Source organism: Perca flavescens, chromosome 17, assembly GCF_004354835.1.
Source record: "Perca flavescens isolate YP-PL-M2 chromosome 17, PFLA_1.0, whole genome shotgun sequence".
Classification (NCBI taxonomy): Eukaryota; Metazoa; Chordata; class Actinopteri; order Perciformes; family Percidae; genus Perca; species Perca flavescens.
The window spans coordinates 5,075,342-5,100,847 of record NC_041347.1 but is presented as its reverse complement, the minus strand read 5'-3'; the positions used below and the strand labels follow the sequence as shown (position 1 = coordinate 5,100,847).

The 25,506-nt window shown below is 41.2% G+C and overlaps 1 protein-coding gene across 1 annotated transcript in view; it reads right to left on the bottom strand.

The window, feature by feature from the left end:
* Positions 1-25,506, bottom strand: part of LOC114572493 (regulating synaptic membrane exocytosis protein 1-like) — a 68,952-nt gene that overhangs the window by 10,573 nt on the left and 32,873 nt on the right. Inside the window, exons 12-21 of the mRNA XM_028604158.1 lie at positions 24,538-24,700; positions 22,947-23,054; positions 22,309-22,368; positions 14,415-14,504; positions 11,931-12,014; positions 10,451-10,507; positions 10,066-10,131; positions 6,358-6,467; positions 5,241-5,362; positions 1,386-1,546 (exon numbers count right to left, since the gene is read on the bottom strand). Of these exons, the coding sequence (XP_028459959.1) occupies positions 1,386-1,546; positions 5,241-5,362; positions 6,358-6,467; positions 10,066-10,131; positions 10,451-10,507; positions 11,931-12,014; positions 14,415-14,504; positions 22,309-22,368; positions 22,947-23,054; positions 24,538-24,700 (1,021 nt within the window). The remainder of the gene's footprint in view (positions 1-1,385; positions 1,547-5,240; positions 5,363-6,357; positions 6,468-10,065; positions 10,132-10,450; positions 10,508-11,930; positions 12,015-14,414; positions 14,505-22,308; positions 22,369-22,946; positions 23,055-24,537; positions 24,701-25,506) is intronic.

Sequence of the window (25,506 nt, the reverse complement as noted above, 5' to 3'; positions counted from 1 at the left end):
AAAGAAAAATCATAAAAAAACAAACATGTTGCCCAAAACTGTATCTTTTATATGACTTAGGCAGTGTTGTAATGTAAGGAGGTACAAATACTTTGTTACTGTACTTAAATAGAATTTTCACGTATTTGTCCATTTATTTCTTATTCTTATTTCTGGAAACTTTCACTTTTACGCCACTACTTTTCCTAAATAAAATGTATACTTTAAGGTCGCTACATTTCCCCTAAGCGTCTCCGTTACTTGTTACTTGCAAGAAGTGGTTTCGTACGTTGGAGTGAAAGATTCTTCCTCACAAGAAATGAAATCTCAGTTTCGGTTTTTCTCTTTATTGATGTCAGACTTTGAATTTCAGCCACAATAAAGTTCATAATCAAAGTTTTTCTTTACTTTTACTTCTTAAAATGAAGTACTGTAAATATCAGATACTTTAGAAGAAAAGATCTCTACATACCTACACATTACAAAACAAACTAACGATAATAAACTAATATCCTATACCGTGATATTTAATATAGCTAAAGACCAAATAGACCTCTCTCTCTCTCTCTCTCTCTCTCTCTCTCTCTCTCTCTCTCTCTGTGCCCTCTGCACCGCTAAACAATTACCCCACTAGCAAGCTAGCTACCTTACCAGCCAGCTCTAAATTATTAAAATGTAACAACTAAATGTTTAATTCACACGCTCTTGTCACATTGTAGAAAAGTAAGTTGCTATCGCCAGATGAGTGACAATTTAGTTTGGGTAATTTTCAGTAACCAGTGTATGATGAAGGCACGTAGGGTGGGTGAAATTAGCAAGCTAACGTTAGCAAACGAGCCAGCTGCCGGCCGTTCGGTCGCGTCCCACTGTTGTATTTTAATTCAGTTTATTTTATGAAAGGGGACAGTGCAAATTAATAAAACACATTATTTCCCATGGGTTAAAAAAGCCAGAATTAGCCAAAAGGCTATTTTTGCGGTGTGTTCCAGTGCAAATCTTTGGCCCAGACAAAGGTGACCAGGCGTCTGCCATTAGTCTTGGTGTGTCAGGGCCTTCAAACCTAATAACAAGGAAACAACATTACACTATATTACACAACACGGGTTTAGAGCTAACATCTAAGTAGCTCACAAAGACAAAGAATTGGAGAACGAATATTTAAGACAACAAAAGAAAATAAGATATAAAACCTCAAGATAAGAATTTAAGTAAAGGTGAGATTTGAGGTTGGTTTTTATTAACTTTCCTTTCCTTTGATAAAACGTTGTTACTTGGGAGATTATTCCATGATAAAATATCTCTGTAAAGGACAGTTTTTAATACTTTAATTATTCCTTGACTGAAAAGTAACCTTGTAGCAATAATACACAATAAAAGCAAAGTTAATGTAGCGTATGTGTGTGTACCTGAAGCGTCCCCGGGGTCTCTCTGATTGGATGGACATGTAGCTGGTGCTACTGATGCGAGAGGCACTGCTGGTTCGAGAGATGGCTGACACGTCGCTGACATCACTGTCTGAGGACTTATGGGAAATGTTCTCACTGCTCCTCCTCTGGTCCTTGTAGAGCTGCAGGAAACAGATATCAAAATGTTGCTATACTAGCACTAGGGCTGGATACCGAATACGATACTTTTTAGGCACCAACCGAATTGCCTCCTTAGTATCGAGTATCAAAAAATGCCTCATCATTCAATACCAAATTTCAATACCTAAAGAGTAAATCTCATCAGCGTCAGTGAGCCAATAAGCATGCGTGTTTCTAGCAAGATCTAATTATAATTCATATGTACTATATGTGTAATTGTTGCATAACTTGTAGAGGGTGTACTTTTTTCCCCTCTTTTTTTGAGCAGAGCTGCTTGGAAAAGCAAAATGAATTACAGTGTAAACTGACAATATAGTTCTATCATATCAAATTGTATCGTATGATACCGTATTGTATCGTATTGCGTCGTATTGTATAGTATTTTATTGTATTGTGTTGTATCGTATGGTACCGTATTGTATGGTATCGTATGGTATTGTATTGTGTCGTATCTTATTGTATTGTATCGTGTCATATCGTATTGTATTGTGTCATATCGTATCGTATCATTATTGTATCGTATTGTATCATATTGTATAGTATCGTATTGTGTTGTGTCGTATCGTGTCGTATGGTATGGTATCGTATTGTATCGTATCATGTCGTAGCACATTCTGACTCCCTGGCTTATCGCACATTTTAATGGAACTATGCAATCATTACTGTCACCAATTACACCTGTGATTTTTCAGCAATGCCAAGTCAAAATGTCTAATGCGGAAAAGGACTGTCAGAGACTCAGGGAGATGTACAATACACCAAACAACCCTCAGAAGATGTCTAATAAGTTAGGCAAATAAGTAAAAATGCCTGTGTGGGTGTTCCAAGGGTGTGTAGGGCTTTAAAAGTTGCCACAGTGTCATTAATTTCAACTATCTATCTTAAGTGCAATTCATTATAATCAGAACATTTAGTATATTGTCAAATTAATGATACACTAGTCATTTTAATGTCTTAGTACAATGGTGGTCTACAGGAAGCCCATAACCTTAATGGATTGTAATGGCACAGTCTCATTGGTTATATCACCTTATAAGTATTGATATTCAGTTGCTCCAGGATTTTGCGATGTCGCGCCAATTCAACCTTTTTAACCAATCACCGTAACTTTTCAGTAAATTTGACCAATAACCGGAGTTTCCCGCGACTTCAACCAATCCAAGCAGTCCCACGTGCCAGACTTTACTTCAGTATAATGTGACTCTGAGTGCCACTGACCAAGCGGGAGTAAGAAAGAGCTTGTTTCCGAAATTCTGATATGAAGACGAGTTCTCACATTTACCAACAAAACGTACAGCGAAAGGGCAAAACATTTCAGACCGTCCTGCCAACCTGTATACATTTTAACATCAATGTACGCTGTAATGATTTTTCAATCTAAAGTCGCTGAAAGCTGCTGCTGTTTCAATCCTGTTGGCTGTCTGCAGCGGGTGGGGCTGCTTCTCATACAGTTCCCCCCGCTACTGACGCGCACACACACAAACACACACAGTGGATGCAGGAATACCGGAAATCCACACAATGACCTAAATTGAGGACAGCTACGCTCACATATGTTCAAATTTGATCCATTCAACAAATTATTTTTTGTCTTAAATCCACCAGCCATTTTCATATTATATCAACATTTGCAGCATCCTGAGCCTTTTTGGTAAGGTTACTAAGGAAAACTCAGCCCAGAGTAGTTTTATTCTCCCGGAAAAAAGTTTCCTTTTTATTTTTAAAGAACTATACAAAAAAAAAAAAAAATCACAACTTATTTTGCAACTTTCAAGCTCCCGCAAAATCAGGCAACAATCTCAGAAATCCTGGAGGGACTGGATATTATTAGTTTTAAAGGAGAGTTCCTGTCATTCCATGATCACAATGCTATTTCAGACACTTTTCCACATTTGGAAAGACAATATAATAATAAGTATTAGTTGAAAAAAGATATTGCAAAAGCTTATATCAGACACAACCCTATCTGTTCTGCAGACATTAACAATTCAGATTTTGTAACAGATTTAAAAAGCTATTGTAAATCTCAAAATGATTAAGCCTGCTACACATTTTCATCCATATCATAGCATTACTGGCACTTTTAGTCACTTTGTGCTGATGATCTATACCGTCAGATTTAAATCATTTCACATTCAGTCAGATGGGGGACAGCATGATGCATCACAAAGACAGCACTGACATGATGCATGCAAAAAAAGTGAAACTACTGGCATGTGGACGTTTGAAAGTCAGGATGTGGCCATTAAACTGTCAGTTCTTTGTAAGTTAGGGATAGGAAAAGCAGCCAGTATGGATTATACACTTCTGTATTTGAGGTGCTAGGTGCATTCTTCAGTGACTGCCCAGCTGGAACCAATTAATTTTATTGAGTGGTCTTCACCATTACTGTAAGATAATTTATTACTTTCTTAGACAGTAAATGCAATTCACTGCGACGCACTTGAGCAACATTATGGCTCATGCTCTCTGCCTGGAACCCTCATAGTCCCGCTCCATTCTCTTGATGAGCTGGTTTAAACCCTTGTGTTGTCTTCGGGTCGAATTTGACCCGTTTTCAAAGTTCCTATATTGGAAATTTGGGTTTCTTTCCCCAAAATTGCCCAAAAATAACATGGTTGGTCCCATACAACACATTTCGCAAGCAAAAATTGTTTTATTTAGTTTCATAGCATTTGAGAAAAACGGTTTCAATGGTTTCAAAACAGTATCCTGACTAAACTTTGACAAAACTCTTCATCTGATCTTAACTTAGTCTTATCTTATTAGTAAAAACAATTACTGCTATTTAACTGAAAAATGTGGTATTAAATCATATAACTGAGGTTTCTTGACCATGAATTCGAAAAAATAATTAGTAAAACTAGTGGTAATAAGTTGGTGTAAGTGATGTACTGGTGGTAGTGGGGAAAAGCGACAAAAACGTTGAAAAAAGTGCCAAAAACCATAGAAAATGCAAAAGAAACGTCAAAAAAGCACCAAAAGCGTCAGAAAAATAGTGACAAAAACAGTGTTCGTTTTCAGGACAACAAGTGCGTGGTCCACGGGAAGAAAACACTAGGGTTAAAGTAAACCATCAGGCTAAAATGAAGCCAAAATAAATTAAAGCTACAAGCAGCGTTGGACGGGCCCTCGCACCTCCTTGCACGTCGGGGTTACGGGCGGACACCGCTCCATGCGGCTATGCATTTGCGCCTCACTCAGACACTGCAAATCATCAAAGTTTTTCTTTTAATAACTTTTCATCTTTAACGTCTTCAGATGGTACAGACCAAATTTGAAGTCGATCGGATGAAATCTCTATTGAAGTACGACATGTGGAAATGGCCAAAATCACATTCATAATGGTATGACTCCAATGAGCTTTTTTGTACGTCTTGACATGCTACATATGTGTACGACATTTCGTTAGTCTACGTTAAACGTACTACAGGGGCTCAATTTTTTTAATGTTGTAGGGGCGCTAGCGAGCCATTTATGTGCGCCTATTCCCGAAACCCTTAAAATACGTAAATGTTCACCAGGCTTGATGTGACCGCCAATTTTGGGGAGTTGTTGAGTATGTTAAGCCCCTCAAAAAGGCGATTCATTTGCAGAAAAAAAAAAGAAGAAGAATTCCTTCAGCTTCAATAAGGCCAGTTTTCACTGTCGGCGCCCTAAATATTTTTGGCCCACCTCCCGTTTGTTCTTGAGGGCTCGGTCCAGGTCCTGCTGGCTGGAGGTGGTGGCAGCAGCTGATGCCCGGTTGGAATGAACCCTCATCTGGAGCTGACGAACACACTCCTCTGCTACCAGGGCTACACACACACACACACACACACACACACACACACACACACACACACACACACACACACACACACACACACACAAAATACAAGAAACTCAGTTGGTCGTTTTGGTCTTAGCCAACTAAGATTTCTTTAGTCGATTAGTCATTTTTTTATGCTTTTTCATGCTGAATGACTTATTTCCAAGAAACTTATGAGCACTTCTCTGCTAAACACAAGATTTAAAGTGGTGCTTTAGCGTGATTCTTTGTGGGAAAAACTTAAATCAATTATTCAATTTGTAGACAAAATCATGCGAGTGTTAGTCGACTAAGAATTTATTTGGTGGAGGACAGCCCTGCAAGAAACTCAATAAACTCCCACTTAATCCGACACTGCGCTGCACATTGCAGAACGTTAACCTTCACTCCTGAAAAAGATGGACACAGTAACACTGATGTCACCTTTCAGCATGGACAGGTAATCAACCTGTATTCATTAATCTCGCCTCATTAAGGTCAAACAGCGAGTGTAACATTTTCGTAAATAGTAGCAGTCACAGTCATAGGACTATTTTGCCACTAGCAGTTAATCTCAAAATTCTGATTTTAAAAAAATATATATTTTAAATTACACTTTAAAAAAATGTTTCCACAGAATTCAGATTTTAATCTCAGAATTCTGAGAAAAAACTCTGAATGCTGAGAAAAGAATAAAACTCAGAACACAAATACATTTTTTCACATGTGGCCCTAATCCTCTTCCATAGGGGATAGCTGGGGAAAAAAAATGTGTGTGTGTGTGTGTGTATATAGAAAATGATTTTTTTTATTTATTTATTTTGAGTAACGTTTAACTAATGCATTGCATTACACCATGTTGGGTTTTATACACCATTTGGACCATGGTACGTTCTGTTGTGTGGTATTGTACAGTATCTCTTGTTTGTACATGCTGTCTGTGTTTGTTTGTTTTTACTAAGGCTGCAGCATGGGTTAAGTGCCCAAGACAACAGCACATACCTTGTTCTACGGTGCTGCTCTGGGGGGGAAGCTGTGGGAGTTGCCTCGATCTGCGGGCTGAGGAGGACGTCACTGAGGAGGAAAGAGACGCACCGCCTTGGAGGTGGCCCCTGACACAAAATAAAGAGATGGGGAGAGAAGAAGAATGAACAAAACCAAGGATGAAAAGAATGGAGAGAAAATGAAATTAAAGTCAATATAGTTTGTGATCCAGGTTGTGCACTGCGGCCCCCTTCTGGTTGGATTTCCTGAGTTAATCCTATTCAGACAGAATACTTTTGACATGACAAGTGGTTGAAATTCACCTAAAGGAAGACAAAAACTGAACAGACCACACAGCTATAAACCAACGGAACCGGACGTCATTTCATCAGGGGCGGTTCTAGGGGGGGGGGAGGGGGCAAGGGTGGTCAGTGCCCTCGTAATATTAAGCCTCAACCCCCCTCTGGCCCCCCTAACTGTGGCAAATACTTTCATACATTTTTAACCCCACCTTTATCTCTAAACTTGGGATATTAATCATGTACAATGATAAATAAAATGTAGGAATGAGTATTCTTGTGTTTAACTGTTATATGTGTATTGTTGGCCTGTTGTAAAACCAAATCTATGGAGGGTTGGTGGTATGCAACACTTGTGCTTAATATATTTGGTTCCCCTAAAATCGCATGTGGCCCCAGCCTGGCCACTCCATTTAAAATGGTCTAGAACTGCCACTGCATTTAATTTTTCTTGTCTTAAAACGTGTAACATCATATATAAAGTTGCGTGAAAAATGAAGTGACAGAATGTCGCTATGGGAAAAGCATCAGTTGTGGAAAATGAAAGCACAGCAACAATAGTTTAGTGAAAAATCAGTATCAACAACATATTCTCAGAGTGAAGAAAAGTGAAGCTTGTTAAGGGATCGATGGTGAGGGATCCTGTTGCAGAAAGAGCAGCAAATAACACAAGAAGAACACATAGCGAAGGTGAAAGCCTTCAAGCACAAATCCCACCATATCTGCAGACATCCATTCACTGTAATCCATTCTCACAACAGACCAGATAACAGGGGCTATTCAGGAAACCTGCGTTTCCTATTTCACAGTGAATTACCAATAGTTTGTCAATTCCATGTCTTTTTGCATTTTGCTCCAATCAGATCAATCACGTTCTCAAAAAAACAAATATCATTTCATTATTCCATTGTCTATTAATATGTTTAAAAATGCACAGTTGCATTGTATAAAACATTTTACTTACTCAGAATATGGCAGGAGAATAATATACTGCTGCTTAATCTATGAATTATGTTATAATTCCATTACACTTTTTCAGATATTATTTGAGGAATGTTGACACAGACCAATATGTGCAAAATGGGCATTTAACATTCAGGGGCAAAGCGAATGCGTGGCTTCTGGTGCTGCAGCCACGAATGTTTTCTCAAAAGCCCTCAATCTTTTAGGTTTTTAAAATAACTTCAACTTTGTGTCACATCCCCTCAGTCTCTCTGACTGGACCGGCAAATCAAAATTTCTGTTACTAGGGAAGTGTTGCCAATTTATTCTGTGAACTCTACTGAAAGATTAGTAATGCAGTTTACGTCAAATTGCTACCCTACCTATATTATGTAGCCTAACTTGAAAATAGTAACATTAGACAGTTTTTGCCTATTTTTAGGCGGCAGGAGTGAAAATGAGTCATCCTCAACATTTGTGTTCTGGTTTCAGAATGAAAGTTGGAGAACAATTTTATCATGTTTTTCCCATGATGTACAGATTTTACGGCATTCTTATATGGCTTAATTAGGCCCGAATGGTTACAACGTCTGTCTCTGCCCCTGTTAACATCTACCCAAAAACGTAACACTTACACATCTGCTCAGAAATGACTAAATAATGACCTGTGACTGCCCACATATAGCCACGCAACATATATACTGTACATCTACATATACATCCACAAACACACAACAGCAACAGCGCCAAAGTCTGTGATGTGGCAAAGACGATGATGAGGAGTGAGAGAACAGCCCAGTCTTGTTCCTCTCCACCCCAGTATCTCTAGTAAATCAACTGCCTCTGTGTCAATGGGTTGGACTTGGGGCACTCATTCAAGGGGAATCCCCTTACCAAGGGGCTGCAGAGGGGCCTTCTTTCCTCTGGAGCCCCTTAAGATGGAGGTGGGCTTGATTCTGGTACAGACACAGACACACACACACACACACACACACACACGCAGTGTGCCATACAAACCCAAAGGCCCGCAACACAGTGTGGAAGCAGCAGCATGCAGGAACAAAAATTGGAAGAAAGATGGGATTGAAGAAAAATGGAAGAGAAAAAAAAGCAACAGAAGACAAATAAATAAAAAGTCATCAACATTATGTAATTTGATACAGACCTTCATGTCCTCCACAAGGTGAATTGGAATAACCTTTAATATTACACTAATACCAGATCAACATTTTAGCTTGCCCAATCCTATATACCTGAAAAATTCATTCCCGTCATCTGTAAATGTAGCCTACTTTGTGTTGAGTGCTACTGTAATTAGCAAATGTATGCTAACATGGTAAGAACATCATTGTCCAGAGCGTGTATGTGGGTAATTCGTCACCCACATCCCAGTATTAATTACAGGCAAACTGTAGCCTGGAAATCCAGTCCCAAATCCGAAAGATTAAGGGTCTGGCAATGAGTAATGAAAATGGCCCAACTCCAGGGGCGGCACCAAGCATGCATTTGAAAATCTCACTACACGCAATTGGATAACACTACGTCCAATCACAACAATACACGGGGTGACGTATCCTGGCTTAGCTACCAGCAGAGCTAACTGGTAGATTAAACTCTTACCACATGCTTTACCTTTGTTGTAAGTTTATATAACTGACTCACAGGGAAGGCAAAAATGTTGCCATGCAGGTGACTCCAGGGAAGCAGGAGGATTTTCTGTTGTTTCTCCGCCATCTCAAACTCTGGCAGCGGCCATTGTGTCTGGAAAAGTAAAGCTGCAGGCTACCAGTAAGCTCACGTTACCCTGTGTCTTTAGTTGCAGGCTACCGGTAAGCTCACGTTACCCTGTGTCTTTAGCTGCAGGCTACCAGTAAGCTCACGTTACCCTGTGTCTTTAGTTGCAGGCTACCGGTAAGCTCACGTTACCCTGTGTCTTTAGCTGCAGGCTACCAGTAAGCTCACGTTACCCTGTGTCTTTAGTTGCAGGCTACCGGTAAGCTCACGTTACCCTGTGTCTTTAGCTGCAGGCTACCAGTAAGCTCACGTTACCCTGTGTCTTTAGTTGCAGGCTACCGGTAAGCTCACGTTACCCTGTGTCTTTAGCTGCAGGCTACCGGTAAGCTTATGTTACCCTGTGTCTTTAGCTACAGACTACCGTTAAGCTTACGTTACCCTGTGTCTTTAGCTGCAGGCTACCGGTAAGCTTACGTTACCCTTTGTCTTTAGCTGCATGCTACCAGTCGGTAAGCGTCGCTGTCTGTTGTTATTTTCTTTTGGATGTGAGCAAGTAGGCGGGGGTGGAGAGAGAAAAAGATAACTGTGGAAATCGTCAATCCTGCTTTTGATTTTTCGAAAGCTCATTTTGATTGGTTTTCGATTTAAATCGTGACACCCCTACTGTGTACTATCGTGTAATTTCAAGTTCCCGCCAATGACCTCATACACTACTGTTTGACATGTGCTGAGCCTACAGTACATGCCTTACCTGCCACTGTCAGGGAGCTTCCTGCCATGAGCCTGACACACAGGTACCTCCAAGGTCCGAGGCTGCCTGGAGGATGGTGGATGAGCAAAGGGAACAATACACAAAGAGAAAAAAAAAATATGGAAGGATGGATGAGATGGAAGAGAGAATGATGGAGGATACATCATTTAGATTTAGAAGAGGCTGACTCTGTCAGCGGGGTGTCATTGGCCTTACAAGTTTATGATCTGGAAAACAGGAAATAGGAGGCATGCTGTGATGGATGGTGTGATTGTGGTATGAATAAGGGATGTCACACACTCATGCTTCATCTGTAACTGTGTGTGTGTGCCTGTGTGTGTGTGTGTGTGTGTGTGTGTGTGTGTGTGTGTGTGTGTGTGTATACCTCTTCTTTGTACTGATGTGAATTAAAGTCTCTTGAGTAGGAAGTGGCATCCATATTCTCCATGAATATGACAAGGATGATACATGCCCCACACACACACACACACACACACACACACACACACACACACACACAGTCACACTTCTGATATGAATTATGGACATCATGAATTCTAAGTCATTTCTGAGCACTAAGCCTTGAAAAAGATGGACTTCTTAAAGACTGAGAGGAGAAGGAGAGCACACAGAAGCTGCAGATGCAATTCCCAGAACAAAAAGTACACTCGAAAAGACTGCAAGAAGCAAACTCAACAAGGCAGGATTTCACACCAAAACCAGTACAAGCTACTAAGTTCAGACAAACAAGGGAACTAAAAACCGTGAAGGAAGGATAGAAAAGCAACAGGACAAACGTTTGGCAACAACAACCAGGGACGAAAACTATCGCTACAACTCTGCAACAAATTACAAACCAGAAAAACACCACCCACAAGCTAAAAAACCATACAAGCAACCCCCTTTACACCATGTGATTGACACAGTATGAAACAAAGTAGAACTTGTCTATGCCTACGGGACACTGTGACTTTTATTTTGACAAGTTCTACATTGTATAAAATGTTCACTTTCACTGTGTCCAGCTCATTGACCACAAGTCAGGAGTTTAGGCTTAGCAATAGGAAGCTAAACTGCAAAACGTGACAAGAATAGCTTGTGAGTGTATCTTGTATTTTGGTAAAATAAAGTGAATCTGCAGGATTGATACCACATTCATATCTGCATTAAATATGAAGCTAAAGCCAAGAGTTATAGCATAGCCTAGCATACAGACTTGAAATAGAGGAAAACAGCTATGGCTATGTTCCAGGTAACAAAATCCACCTCCACAGCTCCCTGATTAGCACATTATGTTTCATTTGTTAACCCATTTCTTTGGGCCGATCCAGGCTAGTTGATTCCACCTGATTGGAGTCTTTATGCTAAGCTAAGCTAATTTTGTCCTGGCTGTAACTTCTTACTTAACAGACAAATATCTCAGCAAAAAATTAAGAAGTGAATAAGCATATGTCTCAAAATGTTGTTTTTCTTTAAAGGCATTTGCACTAAATAAGGCTAAAATTATACTTGTTTTATTTGATACAAGATAAAGTCACTCACTACACTTTTATCAGAGTAGAATAAGTTGGAATAGTTTAGGTTGCAAATTCACTCCCAGCTAATCAGAAATATCACAACTCAGCAAAGAGATTGGTGCCAGCTGGGAATATGAGGAAGAGCTTGACATCTGCCTGAACCCAATAAGACCCAACTGAACCCAGAGGATTTCAGTCAGTACTGGGTGACGATGTGCCTTGTAAAAAAATATTTCTCCTTTTATTATTTAACAAAAAAACTTTTGGATTTGCTTCATAATGGCATCAGATTTGAAGGCATTAGTCAAGCTCTAAGAGGAAGCAGCTGCGGGGTCCACAAAAGGGTACCTGTCATCTTCAGGGGAAGCATGTTGGATAAGAATCCTGGGGCTTGCCGGACGTCTCCGGGGCAGGGAATGGGACAAAGATTTTCTATGTGTACACATACAAAATATATCACCCATATTACCAAATCAGCAAGCCATTACAAAATGAGAGAGCCATGCTATTCCATTATTGGGTATGCACATAGTGAAAAGCTGTCTGTGTGTCTTTCTGCCTGACATGACTACATCTATTTTTTGGCATCTTAAGGGCAGCAGAACACTGAACAACAATCAACTTATGAAGTAGATATGGCAAACTTGTTAGAGCAAAGATTTGCCTATTTACACATCCAGCAGACATGGAGCAATATCAGCTTTCATTTGGAGTTGTGCTTCGGTCCACCCAACGAATAAAAAGTCAGATATTCCCTCTTCTTTAAGCTCTGTGTTGGTGCCCACCAACTCCCGAGGGAAATATCTGGGTATATGGCAATCCAAAGTTACAATCTTTTGATTACAATATTCCCTTTATGTATATTTTGTTTAGCTGTAAACAATCAACAATGTCCTGGCAGTCGCATGCAGATTTGTTGCCAACAAAACACCAACAACAAACCTACACACGACTTCCAGGATAAAGATGAACGGAAGGAGGACTGAGTATTTTGACCCTTATCTTTTACACTGTAGTCACACTACAAAGGTATCCCTTCACAGCCAGTGTGGACAGGATGAATGATTACAGGGACCCACAACTCTTTCAACATTCATATAGCATGTGAGTATTGCAATAAAACAGACTTGAATACATTTTTGTGGATGATGGTTGACCAAGAAAGCAGCACAGCCACCAGAAATCTCTGGATAAAGCAGGACAGCTGGTCTTATTCAATTCAGTGAAAATAAAAAGACACTGGAGACGGTTATGCTGGTTATAATTAAGGAGTGAAGCTAACAAATTAGACGCATGAGTGGTTGAAGGGTTGATTCCAAGCAGCCTGGGCCATGTGAAGCTAAGCAGGGTAAAGTAGTCTGACAGGTGAAGTGATTCATCTTTAGATACAGTAAATAAGGTAAGGTGTACAAGGTGCACCATCAATCTTTGATGGTTTGTCTAAGTTGTCCAGAAGGTGATACTTCAATTATATGAAATTTGGCTAAATCATTACAGAGTTAAGCAATAGGCTTGAGCGATCGCTTATATTTTTAAATGATCCAATCGTGGGTACTCAAGATTGCCAATATGCGATCTAATTGTAGTCTGACAGGCTAGCACTAGCTACATTGAACACGTACTTTTAACATATTATGCACATGTGGAGAGGCTTCCACTTTAATCAATGAAACTAGCTACACCAGCTTGGCTGTCCTGCCTCCTGCTTGGCTGAAATGCAGTGGTAAGCGTAACGTTATAGCTACATTTTCATTTGACGATGCTTCTGTCTTGCTAATAGTGTATTGCTACGGTAGCTACACACAGTTGGTTTTGTCATATTCTTCATTACAGCGGCTAATTATCCGCATTACATTTAAACCTACGCTAGTTCAATCAAGCACTTATAGCTCTGTCCTTTCAGCAAATTTCTCGCTAATCCCACAGTTGTTTACACGCTATTCAGTTCTGTTAGCTACATTAGCAACGTAGTTAGCGATGGCTTCTCTCTCTCACTCTCTGGCTCTCTGATGATCAGTGTGTCAAATGTTTAGCTATTCCTCTGCCTCCTTGAGTGATAATTACGGAAGAGGATTAGGGCCACATGTGAAAAAAAATTATTTGAGTTCTGAGATTAAAGTCTGAATTCGTTTTTTTAGACTTTAATCATAGAATTCTGAGTTTTTTCTTAGAATTCTGAGATTAAAGTCAGAATTCTGACTTTTCTTTTTACTTGAAAAAAAAAACCCTACTTAGAATTCTGGCTTCATTCTCAGAATTCTGACTTTAAATTCAGAATTGAAGTAAATTTTTTCACATGTGGCCCTAATCCTCTTCAGTAGGTAATGTACATGTATAACTGTAGTTATTTGTCATGTTGGAGGTGATATTATTTAGTTACTTAGTTCTGATAGTAAGTTAGTTAAAATTGCTTGAGTTATAGGCGTAGGAAAATCCAATCGCTGATTTTTTGATTGATTTCTTCAATCGTCGATATACGATCTGATCGCCAATCAGCACAAGCCTATTAAGCAATAGAACAAATAAAAGTATGAATTATTATTGCTAATGGATGATCTACTCGTGTCAGTTTTAGAAAACCGTTGCACCTTCATACACAACTTTAGGATTGTGGCAAAACATGGGAGCTGCTGCGTGAAACAGCTGTTTGGAATAATAAAGTGGTGTGTACGGCGATGAGTGTACTAGGTAGAGTGAGAAAGGGGGAAGCTAAATCTTCAGCGAGTGTAGGACCATTCAGAAGGGAGAAAGAACTACAAAGACCAGGAGAGGTAGGGGATAAGAGACTACTGGAGCACTACAGGAGGGGTGGTGGGGAACAGAGGCTGGTACCTTTCAGTCTCTGGTGAGGGGGCATGATAGTCTGGAGTCAGACAGTTGGCGCTAGCGCTCCTAACCCTGTCCAGAGAAGGCTGCAGATCACTAGAGGCACCATGGCACAACATGCCATCCAATGGACGGGGAGACAGGAGGAGAGGACAGAAACAAACACAAAGAGAAAAAAAACAATGGACAAACAGAAACAAATGTTTTAAAAGAAAGTACGGTTAGAATCCCTAAAACCGTAATGCTAGTCTGAGAGGTAAACCATGACTGGTTCGCTGCTGTATGGATGGGAGTGTCTGTAAAGGCGCTGACACACCAACCCGATTATCGGCCATCGGACAGTCTGGCGAGGTCGGTGACTCGAGTCTGTTCGATGTGTTCCGTGCCGTCGGCGTTCATTTTGGCCGACGACTTGTTGACTCGGCCAGTGGGCAGTCGGACTCAATGACCAATCTGATTGGTGGAGTGCTAGCCCCTGACTAGCGAATCAGTGCACGAGAAAACCGGAGGTGACAACGCCAGTATTTTCTTATTACTAGCCATCGTATTTTCTTTAAGCGAGAGTTCCGTTCAGCGAGTAATGACAACAACGATCCTTCTTGACTACTATGAATACTGTCTAATGAAAACAATGACTGACGACAGTGTTCTCTGTGTTTACCGGGTCTAGAAAGATGTGCCGTCATTTCTGGTTTTCATTTTTTGGGAGAAATAACAGATTAGCGCCGCCTGCTGTTACGGAGCAACCACGGAGACGTGTTACGTGTCGCGCACGCGCAGAACGTACTCTCAAGTCGGCGTCGCTTCGGTGTGTTCCGAGGCACTTTTTTGACCCACTCAGGGAGCTGACTGATCGGTCCGACTGCCTTTTCTGCCGACGGTCGGCCGTTGGGGTAGTGTGTCAGAGCATGAAAGCCCAGTTCTGACCAAAGATTGAGTTGAGCTGAGACGGGCAGGTTCAGACCGCTGAAACTTTTCTCTGCAACGTTCTAAAACAGTTTCATCTCGTCGCCAATCTTTAGTCTGAACTGGGCTTAAGTTGTCATGGCTGTCATGAAAATGGTTCACAGTGGAAATGTGTTTGTCTGATTCCAAATGATGGAATGCACTTTTCTCAAAACCTGGCACGGTTTACTCTCTAAGTATGAGTGTGAGATAACTATCTCAGTATCTCACACATTACAATATTGCACTATTATGCTACTTGCACGCTGGCTACTTCATATTTAAAGTGCTCATGTTATGCTCATTTTCAGGTTCATAATTGTATTTAGAGGTTATATCAAAATAGGTTTACATGGTTTAATTTTCAAAAAACACCATATATTTGTTGTACTGCACATTGCTGCAGCTCCTCTTTTCACCCTGTGTGTTTAGCTCTCTGTTTTAGCTACAGAGTGAGACATCTCACTTCTGTACCATCTTTGTTGGGAGTCGCACATGTGCAGTACCTACGTCAGCACTGCTAGCCAGTCAGAAGCGGAGTATGAGGGCGTGCCGCGCTAGCAGCTAGGTGAGCATTATAACGTGTGTTACAAAGTGACACACGTTTGTCTCTGAAGTATAGAGCTGTTTGGAGCAGTTTGTGAACAGCGTTTTCTGTTGGATATGGTAAGTCCCTTTGGGGGGGACTTTTTCACTTTGTAAACCTATTACATGCAAAAAAATATATATAACATATAAAAGGGAAAAAGCCAAAAAGCATAATATGAGCACTTTAATATGCATATTTTGTTGAAGGTTGTACATTTTATTCTACACTATCTAGAAGTACATTCCTTTTCATTCTTCTTAGTATTTTTTTTTAGTAGGTGTTCTGGTATTTTGATCTTTTGTTATCTTATTTTATAAAAATGTTTTTAACCAATCTTATTTATTATTTCTAGCACATTGCTTGTATTTTCTGTTTTTGTGTGTGTAGGTCCTGAGCTTCGTTTTGCCATGAACAAATGAGATCCCACAACAGAGCGCATGTTTCGACATGCAGGCAGCGTGGAACTAGTTTAAAAAAAAAACAGCATGCATTCGCAAATGAAACAAAAACAAAAGAAAGGAAAGAAAGCACAGATTGGAAATTAATCTGTGAAGCTCCTGCTGCTGTAGAAAATACTCACATTAAAGGAAGTCTGCAGAGTTCGGAACTCTAATATTGGAGACGATCAACATTTTTACGACAATAAAGGGAGTACGGGCTTCTCCACAGGTTGAGAAAATTTCACACTGGCACCACGAAAATGTGTAAAGGCCTCAGTATGCTTCAAACAAAGTGCTAGTTGAATATTGTGTCTAAAAAGACTCTTTTCAGCATTCGGTTTTCTTGAAACAGAACATTGGCTAGGAGTGCGGAGGTGCAAAAGCAGGCACGGTTTGAACTTCTCTCCCAAGCATTCTTTGCACAACTTCTGTATGTCACTTGTGTGTTGTTCTTCCTTTGAGAAGAGACTCCTAAAGTGTGTGCAGTTATCCCCTATTTTGTTGCATCAAGAATACAAAGGCACGCAAAAAAACAATGGAATTTTAGTGGAGAGAGATTGGGAAGGCAGTTTGGACCCCCTTGAAAAATTTTGATGATTCATCTCAAGGGGTTATCCTTCTAATAAATACTTTATCGGAAACATGCTCTATATAGTTTTATCCATCCAAGAAGAAGCTATGATGGAATTCTTTTTTGGGAGAACCTATTTTGGGCACCCTTTGGTTTTGGAAGTTCAAATCACATTAATTCTCTCCATAGACAGTTTAAGGTGACTTATACTGTAGTTGGAGCACTTCCTCAGCTTAGATGGGCCTGGAACACTCCCAGTTAAATCAATAGTACAAAAGAAGAACACCTGTATTGGAAAATCTGTTGTTCTTTGATTAAAACATCAAATGTATAAGCCTGTGTAAACCTAACAACCTACCTTACAACAGATGGCAGAAGCAATCTTCAGCTTAAATAAATTCTCTTTCGGATTCTGGGCCAGTTTTTGATTAATTCAGCAAACATTGTGCCGTGTTTGTTCCCAAATGCAACGACAAAGTGTTTTTAGGGGTCCAAGCCCGAGGGGGCATGGGAACCGCGTGTTGCAAGGCGGTTCACGTCTCCAACGGAGCGTGGAACTCTATTGTTTTTTTACTGATTATTATTATTCCGTTTTTGATAAATCATGATTTATCAAAAACCTACTTTTTCCAACTCCTCCTAGACCGTGCGACCGATCTGCACGAAACTTGGAACGCATCTCCAGACTGACAAAAAGTTATAAAAGGAATTTTTGTACGATAAAAATTGTGCATATAACGCACAAACTAATTTGTGTAGCTAACTATGAAAACACCAACTTTGCCATATCTCAGCCAAAATAAATGCTATCAACCCCAAACTTTAGATCATTATTTGCCATGACCCTCTGGAGGTACGCCATGCGTTTTACGAAAATTGGTCACTAGGGGGCGCTACAACTACAAAAAGTTTATATCTCATGAAGGGCTCATCCGATTTATACAAAATTTGATGGTTACCATCAAGGGCCAATCCTGAGGCCAACCCTAAAGTGGGGTACTGAGGCGTCGAAGTGGGCGTGGCCTATGGGACCCAATGTGACCCAAGTCTAGATATACCACTTACACTAATGTGAACAACTTTAAATTTACAGGGTAGATGGATAATGGGCCATGGACCACACCTACCAAATATTACACATGTGGACCACTAGGTGGCGCTGTAATGTTTTTTTTTGTCTTTAACTCCCACATTACACATCGCACATTAGAAATTTTTACATCCACGTGTTCCTTTAATCAAGCTGAATTACCTGATGTAGGCCAACCCCATTTCTGCACAAACGTTATTTCGCAATATTGCGCAATGTGCAAAACCAACTTTTTCGAACTCGTCCTAGGCCGTGCGACTGATCTGCACGAAACCGGGTAGTTAGCATCTCCAGATGGACCTGACAAAAAGTTATTGAAGGAATTTTGCTACGTTAAAGTATGCCAATTTGACAACCAAACAAATTTTCCTACCTAGCTACCACACACGTATCATATCATATCTCGGTTAAATTTAATGTTATCAGCAAATAACTTGAGAACCTTGTTCAGTATTGCACAGCAATGCTCTGTACCAAATTTTGCAAAGATCGGCCTTTAGGGGGTGCTATAAGCAATGTTTATTTGTTTCGCCCAATAACTCAATGCATTTCATTGGGAAATTTGCAATTGCAATATCTCTGCCACAGTAAAAGCAATCAAGACAAAACTTGTGATGCTCGTTCGGCATGCCGCTCTGAGCCTCTGTACCGAATATTTGCAATGGGACTGTATCAAAGACCTTGCAGCTCACACGTCTCAATATTTACTGATGTTTACCTCCTACCGTTACGTTTTGGTTTTCGCTTTTGCGTGGTCCCATGGTGTTCTACAATAAAGAAACTTCTTAACCCACCTGACAAAGTTTCTACAATCTCCACAGTGGAGAAAATGTAACTCTTTTTTCCCACTTTTTAAATCCAAAATCAACACCATTCATATGCGCTGATACTGTGCAAATAAACATTGCAGTTGGTGCTAAGTGGAGAGTCTGTCATAGTGTGATTGGTTATGTCGGTAATTTCCCACGAAGTTGATCGCGGTCACGTGTCAGTTAAACTTCTCATCTCCAATCCTATCTGTATTTGTGAGAAGTGCCTCTGTCCGGAGTTGAAAGTCTACTTTACGGCTTTATTATCGAGTTAATAGCCGCGTGTGCTCGTGTCGGCCGCTGTCCATTTCATAAGGTTCTGAAATGCAAACAACTTTTGACTACTTTATGTTTTTTTAAAAGACGTGCGCAACATGAATAGGCGCCTATGACACCATTTACAACAACCTGACCACCTCCCCTGCTCTTTCAAACACCACACCTGCATCCCCCCCTCCACCCTCTCAGTCACTCTCTCATTTCTCTCTGCTGTCCCCTGGGGTCAGGGGGTTAAGAAGTTTGTTTATGGTAGAGAATTGATAAAGCTACTCTGTATATGCATGGAGAGGCACTGTTAACCACTACATTTGCAACGGCAGAGTACCCCAGACCTCGTGCATCAAACCTCTCGATATTCACTGTTTCTCCACCCTACGTCATTGCATCGGGTTCCGCATTGGCGCAGCTTCGCGGGTCATCGGGGGCGACTGGCGCGGCTCCCCGGGGCGTCGCGGATGACTGGCATTGGAGGGGAATGGCATCGGAGGCTTGGGCCCCGTCATAACTGCTTGCAGTTCTAGTTAAACTTGCTACTGCTCTGATTTGTCACTTGGACTGGATTCTTCCCCATAGAGTTCAACAGTGACTGCCCACGCAAAGGATTGTGGGTAGTGTAGTATTTCTTCAAACAAGGTTGATTTCGTACAGACTTCTAAGGTAAAGGTACTTTATTGTTACATACACGAAGAAAGCGAAATTCAATCTCTGCATTTAACCCATCCCTCAAGGGAGCAGTGGGGATCAACTCCAGATCTGAGCCAGTGCCTTGATCAAGGGCACAGACTGGAGAACCTACCACGGGAACTGGAACACCCGGAGGAAACCCACACAAACATGGGGAGAACATACAAACTCCACACAGAAAGGCCCGGCACGACCTGGATTCAAACCCAGAACCTTCTTGCTGTGAGGCCACAGTGCTAACCATTGGGCCACCATGCTTCTACAGGAGCAAAAACTTTTGTTTCAGAACCTGGGAGCTCGCTGTCAGTCTACCTTGGATGGTTTAGACATTATGGCTGATGATTCAAATTCTTATGGAGAAAATGTAATGGGATTTTTACTTCCGGAACCACACTGTTGAACTTTGTAGCAATGGCTGTGAATGCCCATGGGTATTGAATCATCTATAGCTGTCTGCCATGCCAAACTGACAAAGAAAAAACATGATTTCTCAGAAATTAAGTTGAAATAATTCAAAGTGGTGGCTGTAACATAAACCTATAGGGTGGCTTGTTACATTGTAAGTGGGGTGGGGGTTGATGTGTTTCCATTTTCAGTAACATTGAGGTGGTTGTTTCAAGAAAAGGAATACAGAGTAAAATAATTCCTGGCATAAACACTTTGTTTGTTTGAAGCCTACTGAACCCTTACCTGTGGACTTACCTGTTTGTATGTTTGGGAATACCGTTGAACAAAAGGGGCATCTTAGGTGGCAGTGTGTTATTGTGCCTAGTAGATCTCCTGTGTTAGCATGCATGCAGCAGACAGAAGTAGGAAAATGGGAGGAATGGGTGGAAGAGGAGGAAAAGAAAAAGTCTGTGTGGGACTGTTTGCACAGACAGAAAGTTTTGCAGGTCAAAAAAGGTGCCAACTTATCCAGTGATTGTATGTATTATGCTTTTAAGCTTATTCAAAGATATGTTGTTCAAACAGGTTTAGCTCATCAGCTGATTCATTCCATTTTTACATCCAAGCATACACTAAAAAAACAAGTTTCATGTTTCAGGACTGTCAGTCGTACTGTCGTCTGATATGTTTCTAGACATTCTTTGCTAAATCACTGGCTAAGCGTGTATGTTTTTGCAGTGTAAGCGAGTAGAACAACAGCATGACATGCATACAAGCATCAAAAGCAGGCTCTCATCTCTACCAGTGGTGGAATGTAACTAAGTACTCAAGCACTGTACATGAGTACAAATGTTGAGGTACTTGTACTTTACCTGAGTCTTTTCTTTTCATGCCACTTTCTACTTCTACTCTGCTACATTTCAGAGAGAAATATTGTACTTACTCCACTACATTCATCTGGGGAGGGGGGGAGAGAAGACATATCCCCTGCACCCCCCGAAATCTACGCCTATGCAAGTGAGGGTAACTACAGTACATGTGATACGCATATGTAAATGACGGTAATAGTCACGATCCGTCAAACTGTATTAGGAAACAGAGTGCAGAGGCAAGGCTGTAGAACAGCAGCATGCTAAGAATGAGACTGAGTGTGAATGCAAGCGTGGTCCTGTAGTGTCCTCTTGTGGATCTGAGGCAGCAGTACAACTACGTGCTCCCTCCATTTCTGTTTTTAAATCTAGGTTAAAGACACATTTTGTCTCACTGGCCTTTTAAAACACACTACACCTCTCAGTCTGCTGTCATGTCTGTAATTCTGTATTTGCAAATTGCTGCTTGCTGTGTTGTTGTTGGGATGTTCGGTCTGTTTTCTTTCTACTTTTCTTTGTGCTTTTTATTTTTCCATTTCAATGTTCTTTTATACAGCACCTTAGTGCGTTTCTGTACAGCACTTTGGTTAGCTAAAGCAGTGTTTAAATGCGCTCTAGAAATAAACTTTACTTTATTAACCAGCTCTTTGGCTTCCTTTCCTCAGTCTGATCAACCTGTACCCCCCGTTTAAAAAACAAAATGAAACTACATTTTCCTGACCAGTTTTTTAAGTATTTTCTATTTCAGTGGAAACAAATGGCCTTAGGGTTGGCGACAGACAGGGTAGGGAAGTGGAACAGCATTCAGAGATTGAGAGACAAATTCAGAGACAATTGAGACATTGTTGGAGTTTTCTTTCATGCCATTTGTTGACTATAACAAAAAGTATAGACAATTGATAACCTTATCTTTTAAGTCCAGTCCACAATTTTACGTCTACTTGTGTGTGTGTGTGTGTGTGTGTGTGTGTGTGTGTGTGTGTGTGTGTGTGTGTGTGTGTGTGTGTGTGTGTGTGTGTGTGTGTGTGTGTGTGGGTGTGTTTTAAGTGGCTTCTTTAAATGACAATTGATTTCAGTAGGATATTTTCTCACTCTTTCATCCCTTTCTAAACAGTATTCTCAGTGATAGATTTACCTATAATCTGATAACAAATACTACGCACAACTGATCCAGAACCCAAATCCAGAACAAAATGTAAACAAAATGTAAACAAAATGTCGTGATTGGCCAGTTTACCTGGTGTGGAGACACTCTGCACTTTTGCCTCGCATTGACTGGTGGATCATGATGACCTCACTGTGGTTACCATGGGGATGGATGACACATTAGGAAATTAACAACAGTCAAAACACCAAGAAGAGCAGAAGGAGAAGATGGTGAATAGGAAAGAAAAAAAGCTGTCGCTGATTGCTATACACACGACGCACACAGAGATGTCACAGATTTTTGTAACAAAAAGACGTTTTGTCTAAACACCGCTCCAAAGTGACTTTATACAATATGACAATAACGGATAGCTACTGCACCGAGTGTGGTTCGAGGCCCAGAGAAAACAGACATGAAAATGGGGGAAAATCAATGAAAGAAAGGGCTGAAAAACTAATTCAGGTAGTGTATCATTTTAAAAATGATAATGGTAAACAAAAGATTTCAACATGGTAAAATAAAGTTTTAGCAAATTTCATGGCAGGCATTCACACCCACAGGTAGAAACAGAATCAGCAGCCACACAGTCTCGCTCCAACTGCATGTGCACACAAATAAGCGGCCAGTGTCACCCACACAAAGCACACAGTCAGAGAATCTGTTTTGTTTTTGATGACATTTAGTCTAATCAGATATATTACAAGCGGTGCTCACACACAGACACTCACCTGCTGTCATCCAGGTACTCCTGCTCATGGTGGCGGCCTCTGGCAGCGTCATGGTAACGGGCCGGAGAACGGGAACGACGGGCGTGAGGGAGCTCATTATCCAGACTCCTGAAAGACAGGATGGAAGGAAGGAAGGAAGAACGGGGAAGGAATGAAGGAAGGAAAGACAGAAGAAGGAAGGACAGAAAGAAGGAAGGAAGAACAGGAAAGGAAGGACAGAAAGAAGGAAGGATGGAAAGGACAGGGATAGAATGAAGGAAGGACGGAATGAACGACAGAAAGGACAAGGAAGGAAGGACAGAAAGAAGGAAGGACAGAAAGGACAGGGATAGAAGGAAGGACGGAAGGCACGACAGAAAGGACAGGGAAGGAAGGAAGGACAGAAAGAAGGAAGGACAGAAAGGACAGGGATAGAAAGAAGGACGGAAAGAAGGAAGACGAAAGGAGGACAGGAAAGGAAGGACAGAAGGAAGGAAGGACAGGTAAGAAAGGAAGCCAGAAAGAAAGGACAGAAAGAAGGAAGGAGAAGAAGAACAGGGAAGGAATGAACGACAGAAAGAAGGACAAGGAAGGAATGAAGGAAGGACAGAAAGAAGGAAGGGAAGGAGTGACAGAAAGAAGGAAGGGAAGGAAGGACAGAAAGAAGGACAAGGAAGGAAGGATGCACAGAAAAAAAGGACAAGGAAGGAAGGAACGACAGAAAGGACAGGGAAGGAAGGACAGAAAGAAGGAAGGAAGTAAGGACAGAAGAAGGAAGGACAGAAAGAAGGAAGGAAGGAATGATAGGGAAGGAAGGAAGGAACAAAAGGAGGACGGGAAAGGAAGGACAGAAGGAAGGAAGGACAGGTAAGAAAAGAAGCCAGAAAGAAAGGACAGAAAGAAGGAAGGAAAAGAAGAAGAACAGGGAAGGAAGGAAGGAACGACAGAAAAAAGGATAAGGAAAGAATGAAGGAAGGACAGAAAGAAGGAAGGGAGGGAAGGACAGAAAGAAGGACAAGGAAGGAAGGAAGGAAGGAAGGAAGGAAGGAAGGACTTATGTCAGGTTAGTGGTCAGGTGGTGTTGCAGCAGACTCTCATTTGGCTCGGCCAGTAAAAGCAGAGCTGGCAGCACTGTGTGTTCTGCATCAGACAGACATTTCATTAGGAGATGGACTCTGTTTGCTGTCATTCCCCCTCTCTGCCTCAACCATGTTGCTTTTACCTTTTACAAGTGGCCAGTGTCTTCCCACCAGGCTGCTATGGGTCCTTCATTAGTATCATCGTTAGATATCAGGCCAAGCCACCCACCTCTAAGACTAACCGTTAACGATTTGAAATTGTGTAAAATATGCGTTATATTTGGCTAAGATATAAATGGGCGGCAAAGAAGTGGATTATGCTTGCATAAACTTGTCACTGTGACGCTGGCCATATGCCTCCACTCTCCATGAAGGGCACATTTACAAATGTTTAACAGCCAACCTCTCAAGCTTTTAGCTTAAAAGATTTGGGTGTACATACCACTCGCTCTGTTAGTATAAAATAGTACAACTGTTGACATTTTGCACGTTGCTCTTTACAATAAAATCTTCTCTGGTTCTTTATCCCTCACCTCTGGGTGGGAACATTGGGTGGCCGCGAGCGGATTCGTCCCTGCTCCTCGCGGTGTGGGGAGACCGAGCGGGAACGTATGTGATGGGAGGGCGTCCTCTGCTGGTCCGGCACCTCCAGGGTAGACGTGGACTCTCGCTGCCTCTCCCTGCCACGCCCATCCGCTGCTGGGTGGGAATGTGCACATGCACACACATACATATAAACACACTCTCATAAGTAAATGTAACTGCTCTGAAATTAATGTAAATATGTCATAACAGGGTCTCCCCCAGAAATTTTGTTTAGCTCGGTGGCAAGTGTCTTTTTTCGACGAAGGGCCCGGCTGGGGCCAGTCACTTCAATGTGGAGCCCAGTACTTTCTGTCTTACCAGAATCATGGACATACGGAAGAGGATTAAGGCCACATGTGAAAAATGACATTTCAGATTTTGAGTTCTGAGTTTAAAGTCAGAATTCTGACTTCTTTTTAAAAAAGTAAAAAAGAGAGTTTAAAATACTTTTTAAAAAAAAGGTCAGAATTCAGAGAAAAAAGTCAGAAATCTTTATTTTTATATATTTGTTTTAGATACTTTTTGGGGCATTTTTAGGCCCTTATTTGACAGGACAGCTGAAGACATGAAGAGGGGAAAGGTACACGCAGCGAAGGGCCGCAGGTCAGAGTCGAAGCCGGGCCTGCTGCGTCGTGGCGCTAAACCTCCATATGTGGGTGCCCGCGCAAACCTCCATATATGGGCGCCCGCTCTACCAACTGAGCTATCCGGACGCCGAAAAAAAGAACTAAATTCTGACTTTATTCTCAGAATTCTGACTTTAAACTCAGAACTCAATTATAGTTTTCACATGTGGCCCTAATCCTCTTCCGTATGCACAGGATCGCAAAAATTAGAATTTAAAAAAGCCCAGTGGTTTAGGCCTGGTTGGCCACCAGGCTTGCAAAACACCGTGTCAAGGAGTTTTTCAGTAGTTC